The sequence below is a fragment of the Panthera leo genome, chromosome B3 (assembly GCF_018350215.1).
Source record: "Panthera leo isolate Ple1 chromosome B3, P.leo_Ple1_pat1.1, whole genome shotgun sequence".
Lineage (NCBI taxonomy): Eukaryota > Metazoa > Chordata > Mammalia > Carnivora > Felidae > Panthera > Panthera leo.
The window spans coordinates 109,970,562-109,985,557 of record NC_056684.1 but is presented as its reverse complement, the minus strand read 5'-3'; the positions used below and the strand labels follow the sequence as shown (position 1 = coordinate 109,985,557).

At 45.3% G+C, this 14,996-nt stretch overlaps 1 protein-coding gene across 4 annotated transcripts in view; it reads right to left on the bottom strand.

Moving 5' to 3' along the window:
* Positions 1-14,996, bottom strand: part of SYNE2 (spectrin repeat containing nuclear envelope protein 2) — a 282,344-nt gene that overhangs the window by 26,489 nt on the left and 240,859 nt on the right. For 3 of the 4 annotated variants that reach the window (XM_042943457.1, XM_042943458.1, XM_042943459.1), the window contains 2 exons: positions 13,846-14,004; positions 12,370-12,536 (listed from right to left, as the gene is read on the bottom strand). In XM_042943457.1, coding sequence (XP_042799391.1) covers positions 12,370-12,536; positions 13,846-14,004 — 326 coding nt within the window. Of the gene's footprint in view, positions 1-5,459; positions 5,632-12,369; positions 12,537-13,845; positions 14,005-14,996 lie in introns of those variants that run through there. The other variant, XM_042943460.1, reaches the window with a different exon arrangement.

Here is a 14,996-nt window from a genome sequence, read left to right as displayed (position 1 = left end):
CCCTCCTCTTGAGCAAGCACAAAACATATGCTAAAGCCCACCGCATCCAATCTAAGGGGTTGAGGGTGCCACACACATATACCCAGCCCGTTATGGGGCCGCTGTGCCAGGCCAAAAAGGGAGGAGGGAGTGGGGAGGAGGGACAGGCCAGGATAATCTGCAAGCACCGTTCTAAATCCATCTGCCTCCTACTCCGTGTGGAGCGGATTTGAACGGACATACACGGCGTCAGTATAATTGGTGAGCTCACTGGCGCCTCAAGGTACTGTCGGGGGGAAACGGCTTGTTCTGGGGATCTGTGGATTCTCAGCGACTTGAAGTAATAGCCGTGACGCCAAGTTCCCACCGACCAAGACTCAGGTTACAAGGTGCCTTCAGAACTCCATCCTACAGCACTAGAGAAAGAAAAACTGAGGCTCCAACTCAGCAGAAATGCACTGTCTTCCCAGGTTGCCTGTGAGCAGTTCCCTAGCGCCCTCCTTGCCCTCCTCCTCCTACCCACCTGTGGGTCTTCGGCCAAAGTGTACACTTGGGGTGGCATGGCCGATCCATGCATGCTCCGGTGCTTTCACAGTCCTCGCCCCACCCTGTCGTATCAGTTTAATCCCCTGACCTTTTCAAGTTGTCCAGCATGCAGTGGCCTCTCTGCCTCTTTCCCTGCACTCTGCAAAGTGGCTCCCCTTCCCTTCTCCTGGAGCCTCCAGCACGGCTCACCGAAGACACTGGGGGGCCCCTGGCCCACGTGCTCCCGCAGCACCTGGGACCTCCTGCCCTGTGTTGCGTCTGCGTCTCTCATTCGCTATCCACCCATCGCAACAGAGCCTGTGCTGGCCAGGCTGCACGGGGCTCCCTACCTCTGCCAGCCCAGTACCTCCCACACTGCCTGGTGGGCGGTGTTGACAAACATTTGTTGCATGAATAAATGTGTAAGAGCATCTCCACTACAAACATAGACCATAGAATTGTGTGTGTTTTTTTTTTAAATGTTTTAATTATTTTTATTTTTATTTTTTTTTTAACGTTTTTTTAATTTATTTTTTTTGAGACAGAGAGAGTCAGAGCATGAACGGGGGAGGGTCAGAGAGAGGGAGACACAGAATCCGAAACAGGCTCCAGGCTCTGAGCTGTCAGCACAGAGCCTGACGCGGGGCTCGAACCCACGGACCGCGAGATCATGACCTGAGCCGAAGTCGGCCACTCAACCGACTGAGCCACCCAGGCGCCCCTGTTTTAATTTATTTTTGAGAGACAGAGCACAAGTGGGGGAGGGGCAGAGAGAGAGAGGGAGACACAGACTCCGAAGCAGGCTCCAGGCTCTGAGCTGCCAGCACAGAGCCTGACGCGGGGCTCGAACTCATGAACCGCGAGACTACGACCCTGAGCCTAAGTCGGATGTTTAACCGACTGAGCCACCCAAGCGCCCCAGAATTGTGTGTTTTAATTTTTATTTATTTATTTATTTTTGAGTCCTACCATCAACCAAATCAGCCCTGGGAACTGACGTCTAGCTCCAGCTCTCTTACCAGCTGGTTTTATGATTTAGGAAAAATCCTTTTGTTTCAGCCTCCTCATCTCTAGTAGGCTTCTGAGGTCCCTCAAGGTCCAGGGAGGTGATAATATCTGGGTGAAGTTATGGCCAGAGTTCTGGAAGTGAGCAGACCTGGGTCTAAGTCCCATTGCACCATTTATGGGCTTTGCACACTGCAAGGAGCCCAACTTTCCTGATTCCCAGTTTCCTGGTCATCCACCTTGCAGGTGGTTCTGAGCCCCAAAACAAAAGGACGTGTGTCAAGTCTTTGGCACAGAGCCTTATTGCCACTGGGATTACACGATGCTACGACACCACCTCATTCACACGACACCGGACCTCACAAAGTCCTTTCATAAATATTTATTCTCAACAGTGCCAGGAGGGAGGCCAGCTTAGGAGGCGGCCACGGAGTCTGGTGGTAAAGAGCACAGACTTTGTGGTGAGGGCCTCGGTTTGAATCCTAGCTCTGTTTAAGCTCATCTGAAAAACTGTCAACAGCAGTTAGTCCCTTCCTTCACTGGGTGGCTGAGAGGGCTGAAGGAGATATAAATACATGAAATGCATTTGGCACTGTGCCTAACAGAGATAAATGCCCAGAAACCACGATCGAGAGGATTTTCATGGTGGTTAAGTTTTTCCAAATTACAATCTTACTGCAAATACCACAAGGAGTTCCTTTCAAAGCCTCAAGATGATTTATTAAAAAGGAAGAAACAGAATCTGGGGCCAGGCTTGGATGCAGTTGTAACCTAGATCTTGCCTTCGTCCCTGTGGCTTTCGAGGGACACCCTCCTCCCCCCAGTATCTTGTCACCCTGACTGCCTAGGGATCAGAAAGGACATGCCAGACAATGCCAGAGGAGCTGGGAAACCCAGGCCCTATTGGACAAGGAGTCTTGCAGTTTGCAAGGGGCTGCCCTTCTGGAGGCTCTGGCTGGAGAGGCAGCCCAGCCCTGAGAGCTCCCTAGAATGGAGGGGAGAGGAGGGTCAGCAGCCTCCGCACAGCTCTCCTGCCTCCACCTCCACCCAGCACCTGACCCTACGTCATCCTCAGTATCCCAGCCTCTTTATTTTAAAAAGAAAAGCGCTAAAATGCAATTCTTTAAACGGGGGGGGGGGCGGCTAACAGACAAAAGAACCTGGATGTAAACAGAGACGAAGCGACCTTGAATCCTATTAATCCCAGGGTGAGACGTACAATAAGTGGGGGTGGGGACTGGTAGGAGGCAGGTGGAAGAATAATTTACTTGGCTTCACCAGGACTGATACTCCAGGCCAGTGACGTCCAAAATGGAGTGCTCAAGACAATCCAATGGAGTATGGGAACAAAATATTAGACTTTCTAGTGCTGTCCCATTCTTTTGAAGCGTCTACACTGGGCACACTTTAGAATTCACAAACTTTACGACCATGTGGCACAACTACAGACCATGCTGACATGTACCTGTGCCAGGTCTGTTGTGCTTTATACACGGGCAACTCATTTAATCCTCCTGGCAATGCTAGGAGATCAGTACCATTAGCATCCCCATTTGACAGAGGAGGTAACTGTGGCACAGGGATTAAATAACTTGCCCCAGTCACATATGATTAAATGGCAGAGGCAGGATTTCAACCTGGGCATGCTGTTCTTAGGCTCTTTCCTCATGGCAACTCATATAAACCTACATACGCTAACGTGCACACACGAGCCCATGAGATAACGTTAGGCACGGGATGCCTTTTGTTGTTGTAGGGAACGTGATTAGAAGTCCAGAGCCGTGGCTCTAGGATACGCTGCGGGGGTAGAAGCCCGTCCACCAAGTGCTATACTTTGGGTGCTCCCAGTTGCCCCTCCATGATTTCCTTTCAGTAAGCATTTAACCATGTGCTTTGTCTTGGATCCTGTGCAGATCCCAAGGATTCAGGAGACAACTGAAATACAGATCTTATTCCCAAAGAGCTGATAGCCTAACTTAGATTGAATTTCGACATTATAATAACAATATAGGAGGCGTTTCATAAATATCTTTTGAATGAGTAAAGGAGGTTCACCCATACCTTCAAATTTGTCTTTTTCATAAAACACATAGCTAGGTTCTATGTTAAAGGAAAGAGGTAAAGGTCAGAGCACCTCTAAGCCATCTTGCCACAGAACAATTTGCTGCCACACTGCAAGCCCTACATGCTCGGTCCTTTGGCATGTAGAGAATAGTCCTGAAATGTAAATTATTCCATATAGATGAATTTGATATTAAAAGCCTCCATCACACATTGTAAGCCTTAGGTCTGATACATAGAATGATACTAGCTGGACTTGGTCTGGTTCCATACAGGGCAAGCGAAATATTGACAGGCACACAAATCATACATACCCTTAGGTCAAATTAAAGAGAAAGGGAAGGTAGGAGGAAAAGAAAAGAAGAACGTTGCCAAGAAGCTATAAAAGATTCACCTAATCAGGATCCAACCTACCCCTATGTCCCAACCTCCGACTGAGGACGTAATATCCAAAATTGCATGGTGATTTAAATAAATGTTTTTTTGTTTTTTGTTTTTTTTTTAGATAATCCCGTCACAACTTACTCTAGGAACCCTCACGTGTACTGTTGAGTTTGTATCGTATTCTATACAGATACTGTAATCTCATTATCACCTTTCCAGGGTCAAGAAGTATGGGTCATTTGCCAACCCAGGCAACCAACCTCCATGTTAGGCCTTGTTAATATCGCTCTTGGAAACATTTAAATCTCGAGTTCATGTTGAGAAACAAGGAAACCCATTCAGAATCCAGACCGCTGGCACAGGGAAGCAACCACAACATTGCATTACATCAACCATGGAGGCAGTTTGTTTACGTGGCTCATCGTCTCTAACTTGCCCATGTTTTACCCAGGTGCACCACATATAGAAATCCTGTTTCTCTACAAACAATAAGTGTGATTTCCCGAGTCAAATTCTAATTCTGAGGCTTGGGAGAACAACATTTTTAGGTGCAAAGGGGAAGTTTCTCACCTGTGTAGATTACTGGAAGACCTTTTTATATGAAATCAAACAAAATAAGAATTTTTACTACGAGTAGCTACAAATTAGGAGATCTTTTGCAGGGATTACGGGTAGAAATGCAGCAGATAATCAAGGCGAATAAAGTTTTATTTTAATAGTGATAGATCAGAATACAATACTTATGAGCCCTGTCTCCCTCTAAAACAAACAAAACCAAATCTGGTTAGTATCATTCTATGTAGCAGACCTAAAGCTTACAACATAGGATGGAGGTTTCTAGTATCAAATTCACCTATATGGAATAATTTACACTGCAGTCCTATTCTCTACATGCTAAAGGGTCTACAGCTAAAATACAAAGACCTTAGATCATCATCAATGAAAAAAATCCTATGCCAATGTGGACAGCATAACTTAAAAAATACTGAAAACCGAGATGGTCAAAATATCTGAATTTGTGCAGAAACAAACAGCTACTCAAACCTGGGGGCAGCTGTCAGCTGCTAAAAACACCATACAGATTCTGTACAACTGCATCTTTTTACGTGACTAAACAGCTTTATAGTAAGATAATCAATTACTCCAAGATCTTGAAGCCCTGATTTGAGACATTTGAGCTAATCGTCTCTTTGAAGCATTCATGTCGCCGGAGGACTTCCATTTTCCACACAGCATAATCGCCCCTCTCCCTTGCTTGTCAAAAGCTGGGCGCAGACGCCACGCTCGCGAGCTGACACTGGGAGAGAACCCATCCCCCCCTCCCCATGGCTGAGCACACACACACACACACACACACACACACACACACACACACACACTCCACAGCCACCATCTCATCCATCGCTCCTATTGTAACCAAAATGAGGGAGCAAGAAAGGGAGACATACAGAGGCAGCAGCCGCCCCTCGGCCATATGCTGGGCTGATGGCTGAAATGGCACTTACTGTTGATGAGAAAAAACCATTCCTTCTGTTTAGGGGAAGCTCCAAGTTCCCGGCTGCACCTCCACCTCCCGGGCCAAGGCAGCCCCTCCCCCGGCCACCCGCCAGTCCATCCCCTGGCTCAGCATCCGAGCGGCCGCCCTCCCGCAGGCTCGGGCCACAAAGCAGCGCCCCCAGGAAGGGAGCCGACCTGCCTCTCGGCTCACTGCAGTTTTAATCTCCGTTTTCTCCCTTCCAATAAACAAATATCTCCAGCTCCTTCCTCTCTCTCTCTCACACACACAGTCTTTGTTCTGACGCTACAGGATTGCAATGCTGGAGGAAGAAAGTCACAGTGTTATCTTGGCTGTGGGTTATTTATGAAGTGCTGTAAACAGAGGGAAGAGAAACATTTAGGTTTGGGGCACGGGAAAGAGGATTTCTGTCCTCCTCAAGCCAAATTTTGGCTTCAGATTGGAAAAAACTGGTGAAACTGGAAACCCCTGAGTCCAACAGGGATACCCTCCTAGGGTCCTCCTGAGGAAGAAATTTCCAGGGAATGCGGGGGTTGGAGGTGGGTTTCTGCCCTGCCTTTTTAGCCCTGTGCATCCTGGTTTAGGAAAAGGCAGAGAGTTCACCAACTCCATTCCTCCACCTTTTGCAAAAAAATTCTATGTTATAGTACAAATGGAGTTCAAGACTTTGCAGAGGAAGAGATTTTGCAATTTTCCTTGTTAGTTCCTCCCAGGATTGACCATAATGTCTCTGAAAATTCCTCCATATCCCTAATCTGGGTTTCTCTAGGGTATCCCAAGTGGCTGTTTACCAGAGCACCCTTGGTTTGTGTCCAGCCCCTTTCAGACTTACTCTCCGCCTTATTTGAAGCCTCAACAATATCATTTCTCATGGGTCCCTAAAGCCCAACATACCATAATTATTATATCCCCACCTTGAAACACAGCGAGCACATTCTAGACCCGTGAAATTAAGAGCACAGTCTTGGAAACCGTTCTCCCCAAATGCAACATCTAACTGGTGCCTACACGCTTAGCTGTCCCTGGGACCTGCTAAGTATGATCCCCCAGAGACTAGTACATTGGACCTGCTGATGCTGTCCGTTCACTGACCCCCTGGTGGTTGCGGTCTTCTTGAGGAAACTCCCCAACCCTCAGGGCCCAGGAGCAGCAGCCCCATGCTCCGGAGGGGGAAAGATCAGGCTGATGGGAAGGAAAATGGAGATGGGGAGGGTGACCTCACATCTGGCTTCTCCTGCACTAAAATCTCTAAATCCTTCCAGTTGTACTGGATCAGGCCAGAGCAAGTCAACTCTATGACTAGCGGCATTGTTTGGTCTTCCAAAATAACCTTGAGAAAATACAGATAAAAAGAGAGCAAGGAAAAACTTTATCAATTTAAAAAGGCACACATCTCCCTGCCCATTCTGCAAGGGATGGAAAACACTCCCAACACATAGTTGCCATGGTAATAACTGCTAGGTTCAAATGACAAAATTTTAATTGCTACTATTGTGAAACAGGTGGGGTTTTCACGTTTGGTAGGTGAAATGTGAAAATTATGCTTAGTTAAAAAGTTTCTTTTCATGGGCTTGATTCTTCTGATAGTGAGAACTATCTAGTCTAAACAGGGAGGGATCGTATGGGAGCATGCCTGAGCAAGTCCCCCCCTTGAAACACTGGCTTAAGGATATCAAGTCTGCTAATGACGTTGCCATCAAGAGAAATTAAATTTTTTTTTTAGATCTGTATTTTTTAGAGAGAGCATGAGCAGGGGAGGGGCAGAGAGAGAGAGAGGGAGACAGAATCTGAAGCAAGCCCTAGGCTCTGAGCTGACAGCGCAGAGCCCAACGTGGGGCTCAAACTCACGGACAGTGAGATCATGACCTGGGCCAAAGTCAGAGGCTTAACTGACTGAGCCACCCAGGCGCGCCAACCATCAAGAGAAATTAAAGAGAAAGGTAAAAACATTGAGGACATTTTTTCTTAAGGAAAAGAAAAAATAAAGCCCCCGTGGTTCCTTTTTCCATAATGAACATTCAGAAAAAACAGATAAGCAAAAAGAAAACTGAAGTCACTGATGATGCCTACACCAACAGATAACCAATGTAAACATTCTGGAGTATGTCTTTCCATCCAGTGGTCCCGTCTGTTTTAGGCACTGACAGCTTTGACCAGATCATTCACACATACTGCTAGAAAGAGTCTTTAAAAAGAGCTTCCCTTCTCCTCAGCTACTTTTCCCCAGGTCTCTGAAGAGGCTCCACAACTAGCCAAAGTGACTTACCAAAGACAGACTGACCAGTGGCCACAGGGCTCCTACTTCATAGGATGAAGCTAGGGGTTTACTGAATGCAATGGGGAGGGGTTTCTGGGAAACAAAAGTAGATGGGTTTTTAAGGAGTTCAACTGTTGGGTTTCTGAAATCCAGGTAGACACAGATGAGAAGTAGGAGACTGAATTTTCCTCTGGCATCAGTCCCATTGAAGGCAGGATGGTGGGGAGGTGGGGGGGGGGCGGGCAGGACCCCCTTTTCAGAGCTTTGGTCTGTGCTGGCTGAATGAAGCAAGCCAACTTTGTACCTTTTGTCCATCATCCAACATCCCGTGCCTAAAGTGTTCCCACTAATAGGTAGCTGAGCTGCCTCTAAAACGGGATCACACATATTGGGAGTTCTGAAAACTTCTTGTAATTTAGTTGTCTCTCCTGCATTGACATTTTGCTGGGTCAGTCTTCAAAGATATTATCTAAGAAAACATGAAGGGGGAGGAGCTAATAGCTACAATATTTTAAAACAATTTTTTTAAAGATTTTATTTCTAAGTAATCTCTTCACTCGATGTGGGGCTCAAACTTACAACCCCGAGATCGAGTTGAATGGTCTACTGACCCAGTCAGCCAGGTGCCCTAATAACTGTAATTTTAAAAAAAGTTAACTCTTGGGGCTCCTGGGTGGCTCAGTCGGTTAGGCGTCCGGCTTCAGCTCAGGTCATGATCTTGTGGTCGCGAGTTCGAGCCCCGAGTCAGGCTCTGTGCTGACAGCTCAGAGCCTGGAGCCTGTTTCAGATTCTGTGTCTCCCTCTCTCTGACCCTCCCCCCGTTCATGCTCTGTTTCTCTCTGTCTGAAAAATAAATAAACATTAAAAAAACCCCAAAACATAAAAAAGTTAACTCTTCATTTAATCTGTCAAATAAGCATAGTAGTATAAAATTAATATTTCTTGTCATCAAGTCAGATTGAGTTCTAGAATAATCACACCATACGCCAAAAACAAACAAACAAACAAAAAAAACATAGTGCTTCAATGGCCTTTCTGTTGGTGAAATGAATAGTATGTTTTACATGAATTTAGATATCATTAAGGTAAGCAGCTGCCCAAGGGCCCATGACGATTGGGAAAATCTCCTGCAGCAATTCTCACGGAGAGCCACTTCTCGGAATTTTGATGTCTACACCCAAGGCCAATATAACCTTATGTGAGGTTAGGTTCCCCTGCTCCCTCCTTTGATTAGCTGGTAATTTGGGGAGATGTATCCTTCAGGTTCTCTGCTTTAACGATTTTACAGAAGCTGAAGAACACCTTACAAGTAGAGAAAGAACAGTGGCTTGGGTCTAAGCCTGCTTTCTCCTCCTCATTACCATGTAACCACCCTGCACTGAGCCCCAGGCTAATAGCGTATGTGTGCAAACAGACCCATAGCTGTCCTGCTGCTCTCTCATCCAGGATCTTGTGCCTAGTTTATCAACCAAGACACTAAAGGTTCTGCTTGGCATTGTTCAAATCTAAATTCTGCAGCCTGTGCTCCCAACCCCTTTCCTCAGTGGTGACACCTTTGCGTAGTACCCAGCATGAAATCAGTGTCAGAGATCCGACAAGGAGCTAATTCCACGTGAGGCTATGGCAGGTCTCAGCTTGCCTCAACCTACAAAGTCAACTGAAGGGTAAACCCCATTCAGAGCTTCTTAGGCTCTCAGCCATCTGTCTCACCTGGTCTTTGTTTTAAGAGAAGAGAAATTACTCTCTCCCAAGTCCTCTAGTTTTGAAGGGATTAGACTCTCCTTCTGTTCTCTTCGCTACAAACCGCAAGAGTCTAGGGGAGCAGGGAGGCAACACCACTATGAGTGGCAATCCTGGCACCTCACATGCTGGCTATGTAATTACAGGCAGGTTACGCATCTTCAACTTCTCAGTCTCCTTATCTGTAAAATGGGATAATGGTATCTACCTTTCAGAATTACAATGACGATTAAGTGAAATCATGTGTAAAAAGCACATGGTCAAGAATATAACTCTGGATTTTTGGCTCAGGTCATGATCTCGAGTTTCATGAGGTCCAGCCTCAGGTGGGCTCTGTGCTGACAGGGCAGAGCCTGCTTGGGATTCTCTCTTCCTCTCTCTCTCTCTCTGTCCCTCCCCCCTCAAATAAATAAACATTAATAAAGAAAAAAGAAAAAAGAAAAAATAAAAAAAAAAGAATGGACTGTCACTCTAGTCTTCGGGAAGCATAATCTAGACCTTACTCCTAAATGATCCATAAACAGGTCTGATGTCATCATACTCTCGATTAGCGCCAGGTGCTCCAGAAGACTCCAGAAGACTTAGGATATAAAGACGATGTCAACAAAGACATGCTAGACACAATTTACTTAACAGAAACGATCGCATTCTTAGGCACTGAAATGTTCACGTCAACCAATATCTGAGACGCTCTGTTGTTGTTGTTTTGTTTTTTAGAGAGAGGGAGAGACAGAGGGAGAGGCAGGGGGAGAAGGAGACAGAGAATCTTAAGCAGGCTCCATGCCCAGCTCAGAGCCTATGAGATCGTGACCTGAGCCCAAATCAAGAGTGGGATGCTTAGGCAACTGAGCCACCCAGGTGCCTCTCTGAGGCACTGTTCTAAGCACTGGGAATTTAAGAGAGTCAAAGACACTGGTCTCCTGGAAGAAAGACCTCTTAGTATTAGACACAACTGAGGGAATCCTCTCCCATTTAATAAACATGCTACTTCGTCTTACAGTCTTCTTAGGGGAAAACAATGATAACAGCCACTCAGGGAATGCTGGCTCCTACAGGCTGGTCCTGTGCCACATGCGGGACACAAACCATTCATCCTCATAGCAGCCTCTGACGTAAGCAGTGCTATTAGACGTAGTTTGCAGATTTGGAAACTGAGGCTTAGAAAGGTTAGATCTGGAGTGCTTGGGTGGCTCAGTTGGTTCACTGTCCGGCTTCAGCTCAGGTCATGATCTCACAGTTTGTGAGTTCGAGCCCTGCATCGGGCTGTGTGCTGACAGCTCAGAGCCTGGAGCCTGCTTTGGAATCTGTGTCTCCCATGCTCTCTGCCCCTCCCCCACTCACTCACACTCTGTTTCTCTGTCCCCAAAATAAATAAACATTAAAAAAAATAATAATAATAATAAAATAAAGGTTAGATACCACTCAAGTTTCTACAGTAAGTGGGAAAGGCAGGATGTGCTCAAAACCTGTGCTCTTAATCTTTTTTGGGTTACCACCATGGATTTCTACAGATTTTTTTTTTTTTCAACTGGCAATACAGACAAGTTAAATTCCGCCCAGCCTATGCTGCCAGCCAAATCACCGTAATGTTTGTTTTGGCAAACCCTCCACTGCTCAAGAACCATGAATGACTCAGACTTTATTTAGGAGGCCAAATCTTCGGTTGAGATTGAAGGTCTTTTAAGCATTAGCCCTAATCCACCTCTCTAGCTTCATCTCCTACATTTGAGCCAATGGAGCTTCTTGTTATTTTCTGAAAGACTTCCAAGCTGCTCGATCCCTGTATCCTTTTGCTCACAACGTAACGGTCTCTGCCACCAGTAACCCTCAAGGATCCCAACCCATCACTCAGGACCATCTGGGAACACCACTCCTCTGAAAGGCTCCTCCTCATTCCTGCCCCCACTCCAGAAAGATGAGCTCTGAGCTCTCAAGCCACTTGGCTTTACAGCTGCTCAGATGTCTGTTCCCATTAACGTAATTGACTCATCTTACTTCCTGTCTGTAATTCTCATAGCCCTTAGCCTGGCGCCCTTGCTGATTGAATCAGGTTCACTTACGGTTTACAGTAAACAGTGAGGTCAAGGAAATAAATGCCAAATTATTAAGAGCATCTTATTTTCATTACTCCCTAATTCCTCATTCTCCTTATAGGTCCTCCTGTATATTCTGCATCTCAGGCGTGTTCCAAATATCTGAGCACACTGCTACAGAAGAGACTCGCATGGCCAGTGTAAATACAAAGCTGCCATGACTGGTCCCAGAGCTGAGTGACCATTTTTTGCAGGCCAGGTTGCACGTGAAAAACATTTCGGTTGGGGTCTGTCTTTGGAGAGAGAATTTGAAGACAAAAGACACTTAAAAGCTCTGGGTGGTGTCAGCTTCATTATTCTGTGAGGGGAGATAAAATTACCAGTCTTATTTCTGATAAGGTTGCACTAGAGAATATAGCTTTGATTTGTGGCTACCGACATGCCTCCTAAGGCCACATCTTAGGACCAGATGCCCACTGGGGCCTGCAGACCAGCATCTAGAAATCAGGCACATGTCCCGACCTACTTGCATTTGCCTACGTACAAGCAGGGACAGGCAGAGACGATTTCATCTGGGGGACACACAAGCATTGAAGTAGAGTTGAAGTTTCTAAATACTTCGTCCAGGATCTCTTCTCAAATTAAACCTAACTTCACATGAAATTTTAAGCTAAAGAAAAAAACATTGAAGTCTCATATATGAAAATACAATCTTCCTAAAAGGTTGAAATAAGAATTTCACCCGAAGTTTGCCTTCCTAAGTTTATGAAACTGCTAGGCTGCTTTAGAGGAGACTAAGCTTAGTTTCTGGATGTGTGATGTCACCACGGTGCCTAGGAAATAAGAGTAACTTCTAGGCCATTTCTCACCTTGATCCAATGACATCAAAAAGATGCTGCCAGCGGTCATTGATTTTGTTGAGCTTGTCATCGATCTCAGCTGCTCTTGTCTTGTTGCTGGCCTTGATCAACTGGTCACCCATTTGCTTTAACTGTAACTTGTTTTCACTAAACAAGTTTATTTCTTCCATGCAGTCCTGGCAAAGGCACCAAAACACAAAAGCCTCAGTTACTACTGAAAATTCATTTCTTCGCCAGTCACAAACATACAGCCGCCTCTTGAAATTAAAAAAGAATTCAAAAACTTCTCTTACCTGTTAATGCAACTCTTCAGTGAGTAGCTAAAAAGTCAAACAACACCCACTTGGCTCATGTGTAATACGTAAGGCAGTAGTTAACTTTTTAAACAAAATTTTTTTTAATGTTTATTTACTTTTGAGATAGAGACAGAGTGTGAGTGGGGGAGGGGCAGAGAGTGAGGGAAACACAGAATCTGAAGCAGACTCCAGGCTCTGAGCTGTCAGCACAGAGCCCGATGCAGGGCTCAAACTCGGGAATGGTGAGATCATGACCTGAGCCGAAATCGGACGCTTAACCAAGTCACCCAGGCGCCCCAGTAGTTATTATCTTTTTACATTTTTATTTTTATTAACAAAATTTTTTTTTAAATGTTTATTTATTTTTGAGACGGAGAGAGACAGAGCATGAAGGGGGTAGGGTCAGAGAGAGAGGGAGACACAGAATCTGAAGCAGGCCCCAGGCTCTGAGCTGTCGGCACAGAGCCCAACGTGGGGCTCGAACTCAACAGACCGTGAGATCACGACCTGAGCCGAAGTCAGGCGCTCAACCGACTGAGCCACCCAGGCATCCCACTTTCTTTCTAAACAAATTTTTTAAAAAGTTATTTATTTTTGAGAGAGAGAGAGAGAGAGAGAAAGAGTGTGAGTGGGGGAGGGGCAGAGAGAGGGAGACACAAGATCTGAAGCAGGCTCTGCCGAATTGGGATGCTTAACCGACCGAGCCACTCAGAAGCCCCAGTAAGAGCTTTCTTGAAATAACCAAGTGGCATTTTGGGTGACTGCAGCAAGAAGCCTTCCCCTGTGGAGCCTGGTGGCCATTTCAAAAATTATGAGCCCCAGTTGCTGTTGGCGTCTCCCCTTTGGCGAGGGGAGCTCTCTCATAGCGACAACCAGAGAAGCCACAACCCCTGGCATATGAACTGATGCTTAAGCTGACAAGAGCCCTGCTCTGGCCAGACTTCCTGAGAGTAGGCACAACAAGCCTCATGCCCTCCTATGATGGTCCCACAACTCCCCCATCTCTCTGGAATCATCACTGACCAACTTTTCTCTGCGAATGAATAAAGACAGTGAGAAAGGCGTTCAAATTTCTGCAATGTTTAATATTAGAAACATATCTAACAGGTTAGGCCACTGTGAGCCTGGGAACGAGGGCAGAGAATTCCGAGGCAGTCCTAACGGCAACCATCTGGATATTCCTGCTTACCTTCTGTAACTTTTCAATCATTTCTTCAATACTAAGATCTGCTGTCTGTAGAACTTTGTTTTCCATCTGCACCAGCCATGCACACAACTCTTTATTTTTTTCATTGAACACAATCCATGAATTGAGTCTGTCTTCAATCTCCTGTTTGCGTATAGCCACCTGGAAATGAAAATGAATTTGGCAGCTGAGTGTTGGCAGGAAGGAAACTATTTCCTTTCCCTTCCCCCCATTAAAAAGACTATGAATTTCATTCATTTTAATCAGTAACCCTGTAGACTTAAATAACTTTACCCATTACCTAGGGTTCAACATCAACAGTTATACCTTTTTTTTTCTTTAAAAAAATTTTTTTTAAATGTTTATTTATTTTTGACAGAGGTGGGGGGTGTGAGTGGGCGAGGGGAAGAGAGAGAGGGAGACACAGAGTTCGAAGCAGGCCCCAGGCTCTGAGCTGTTAGCACAGAGCCTGACGTGGGGCTCGAACTAATGGACTGCGAGATCATGACCTGAGCTGAAGTCGGATGCTCAACCGACTGAGCCACCCAGGTGCCCCAACAGTTACACCTTTTGATAAATGCCATAAAAGCAACAAAATCAAGATTATGTCTGAAGTGTAACTGACCGAAAGAATTCAGTTTTATTCAATGCATATCTACTATTACCAGGTCATATTAAAAATTAGATAGGAAAGATTAGCTAAATACAGTAAACATCACCCAAATTTCTTCTGATCCTTGTTCTTTCAATATACCTTTATCGATGGCTTGCTACATGCTAATTTACAGTTTTATGACCCAAATCTTTTACTTTTTTTTTTTTTTAAAGCAGGTTCCACATCCAGCATGTAACATGGGGCTTGAACTCACGAACCTAATCAAGACCTGAGCTGAAATCAAGAGTTAGACACTTAAGCAACTAAGCCACCCAGATGCTCTCAAATCTTTTACCTTTTTAAAAATGACCAAGTCCTTATTTCTATTTAAGGCCAATGTCCTGCCTATTCAACTTAAAAACTATAAATCTAGATCAAAACATTAATTTAATGTTTATAATGCAAATGGACTAAAAATTAAATTTATTTCACAATTTTAGTGGTAGATTTCCAAAATAAAGCAAAGTAAAATTAAAAAACAAATGCACATTTCTCATTT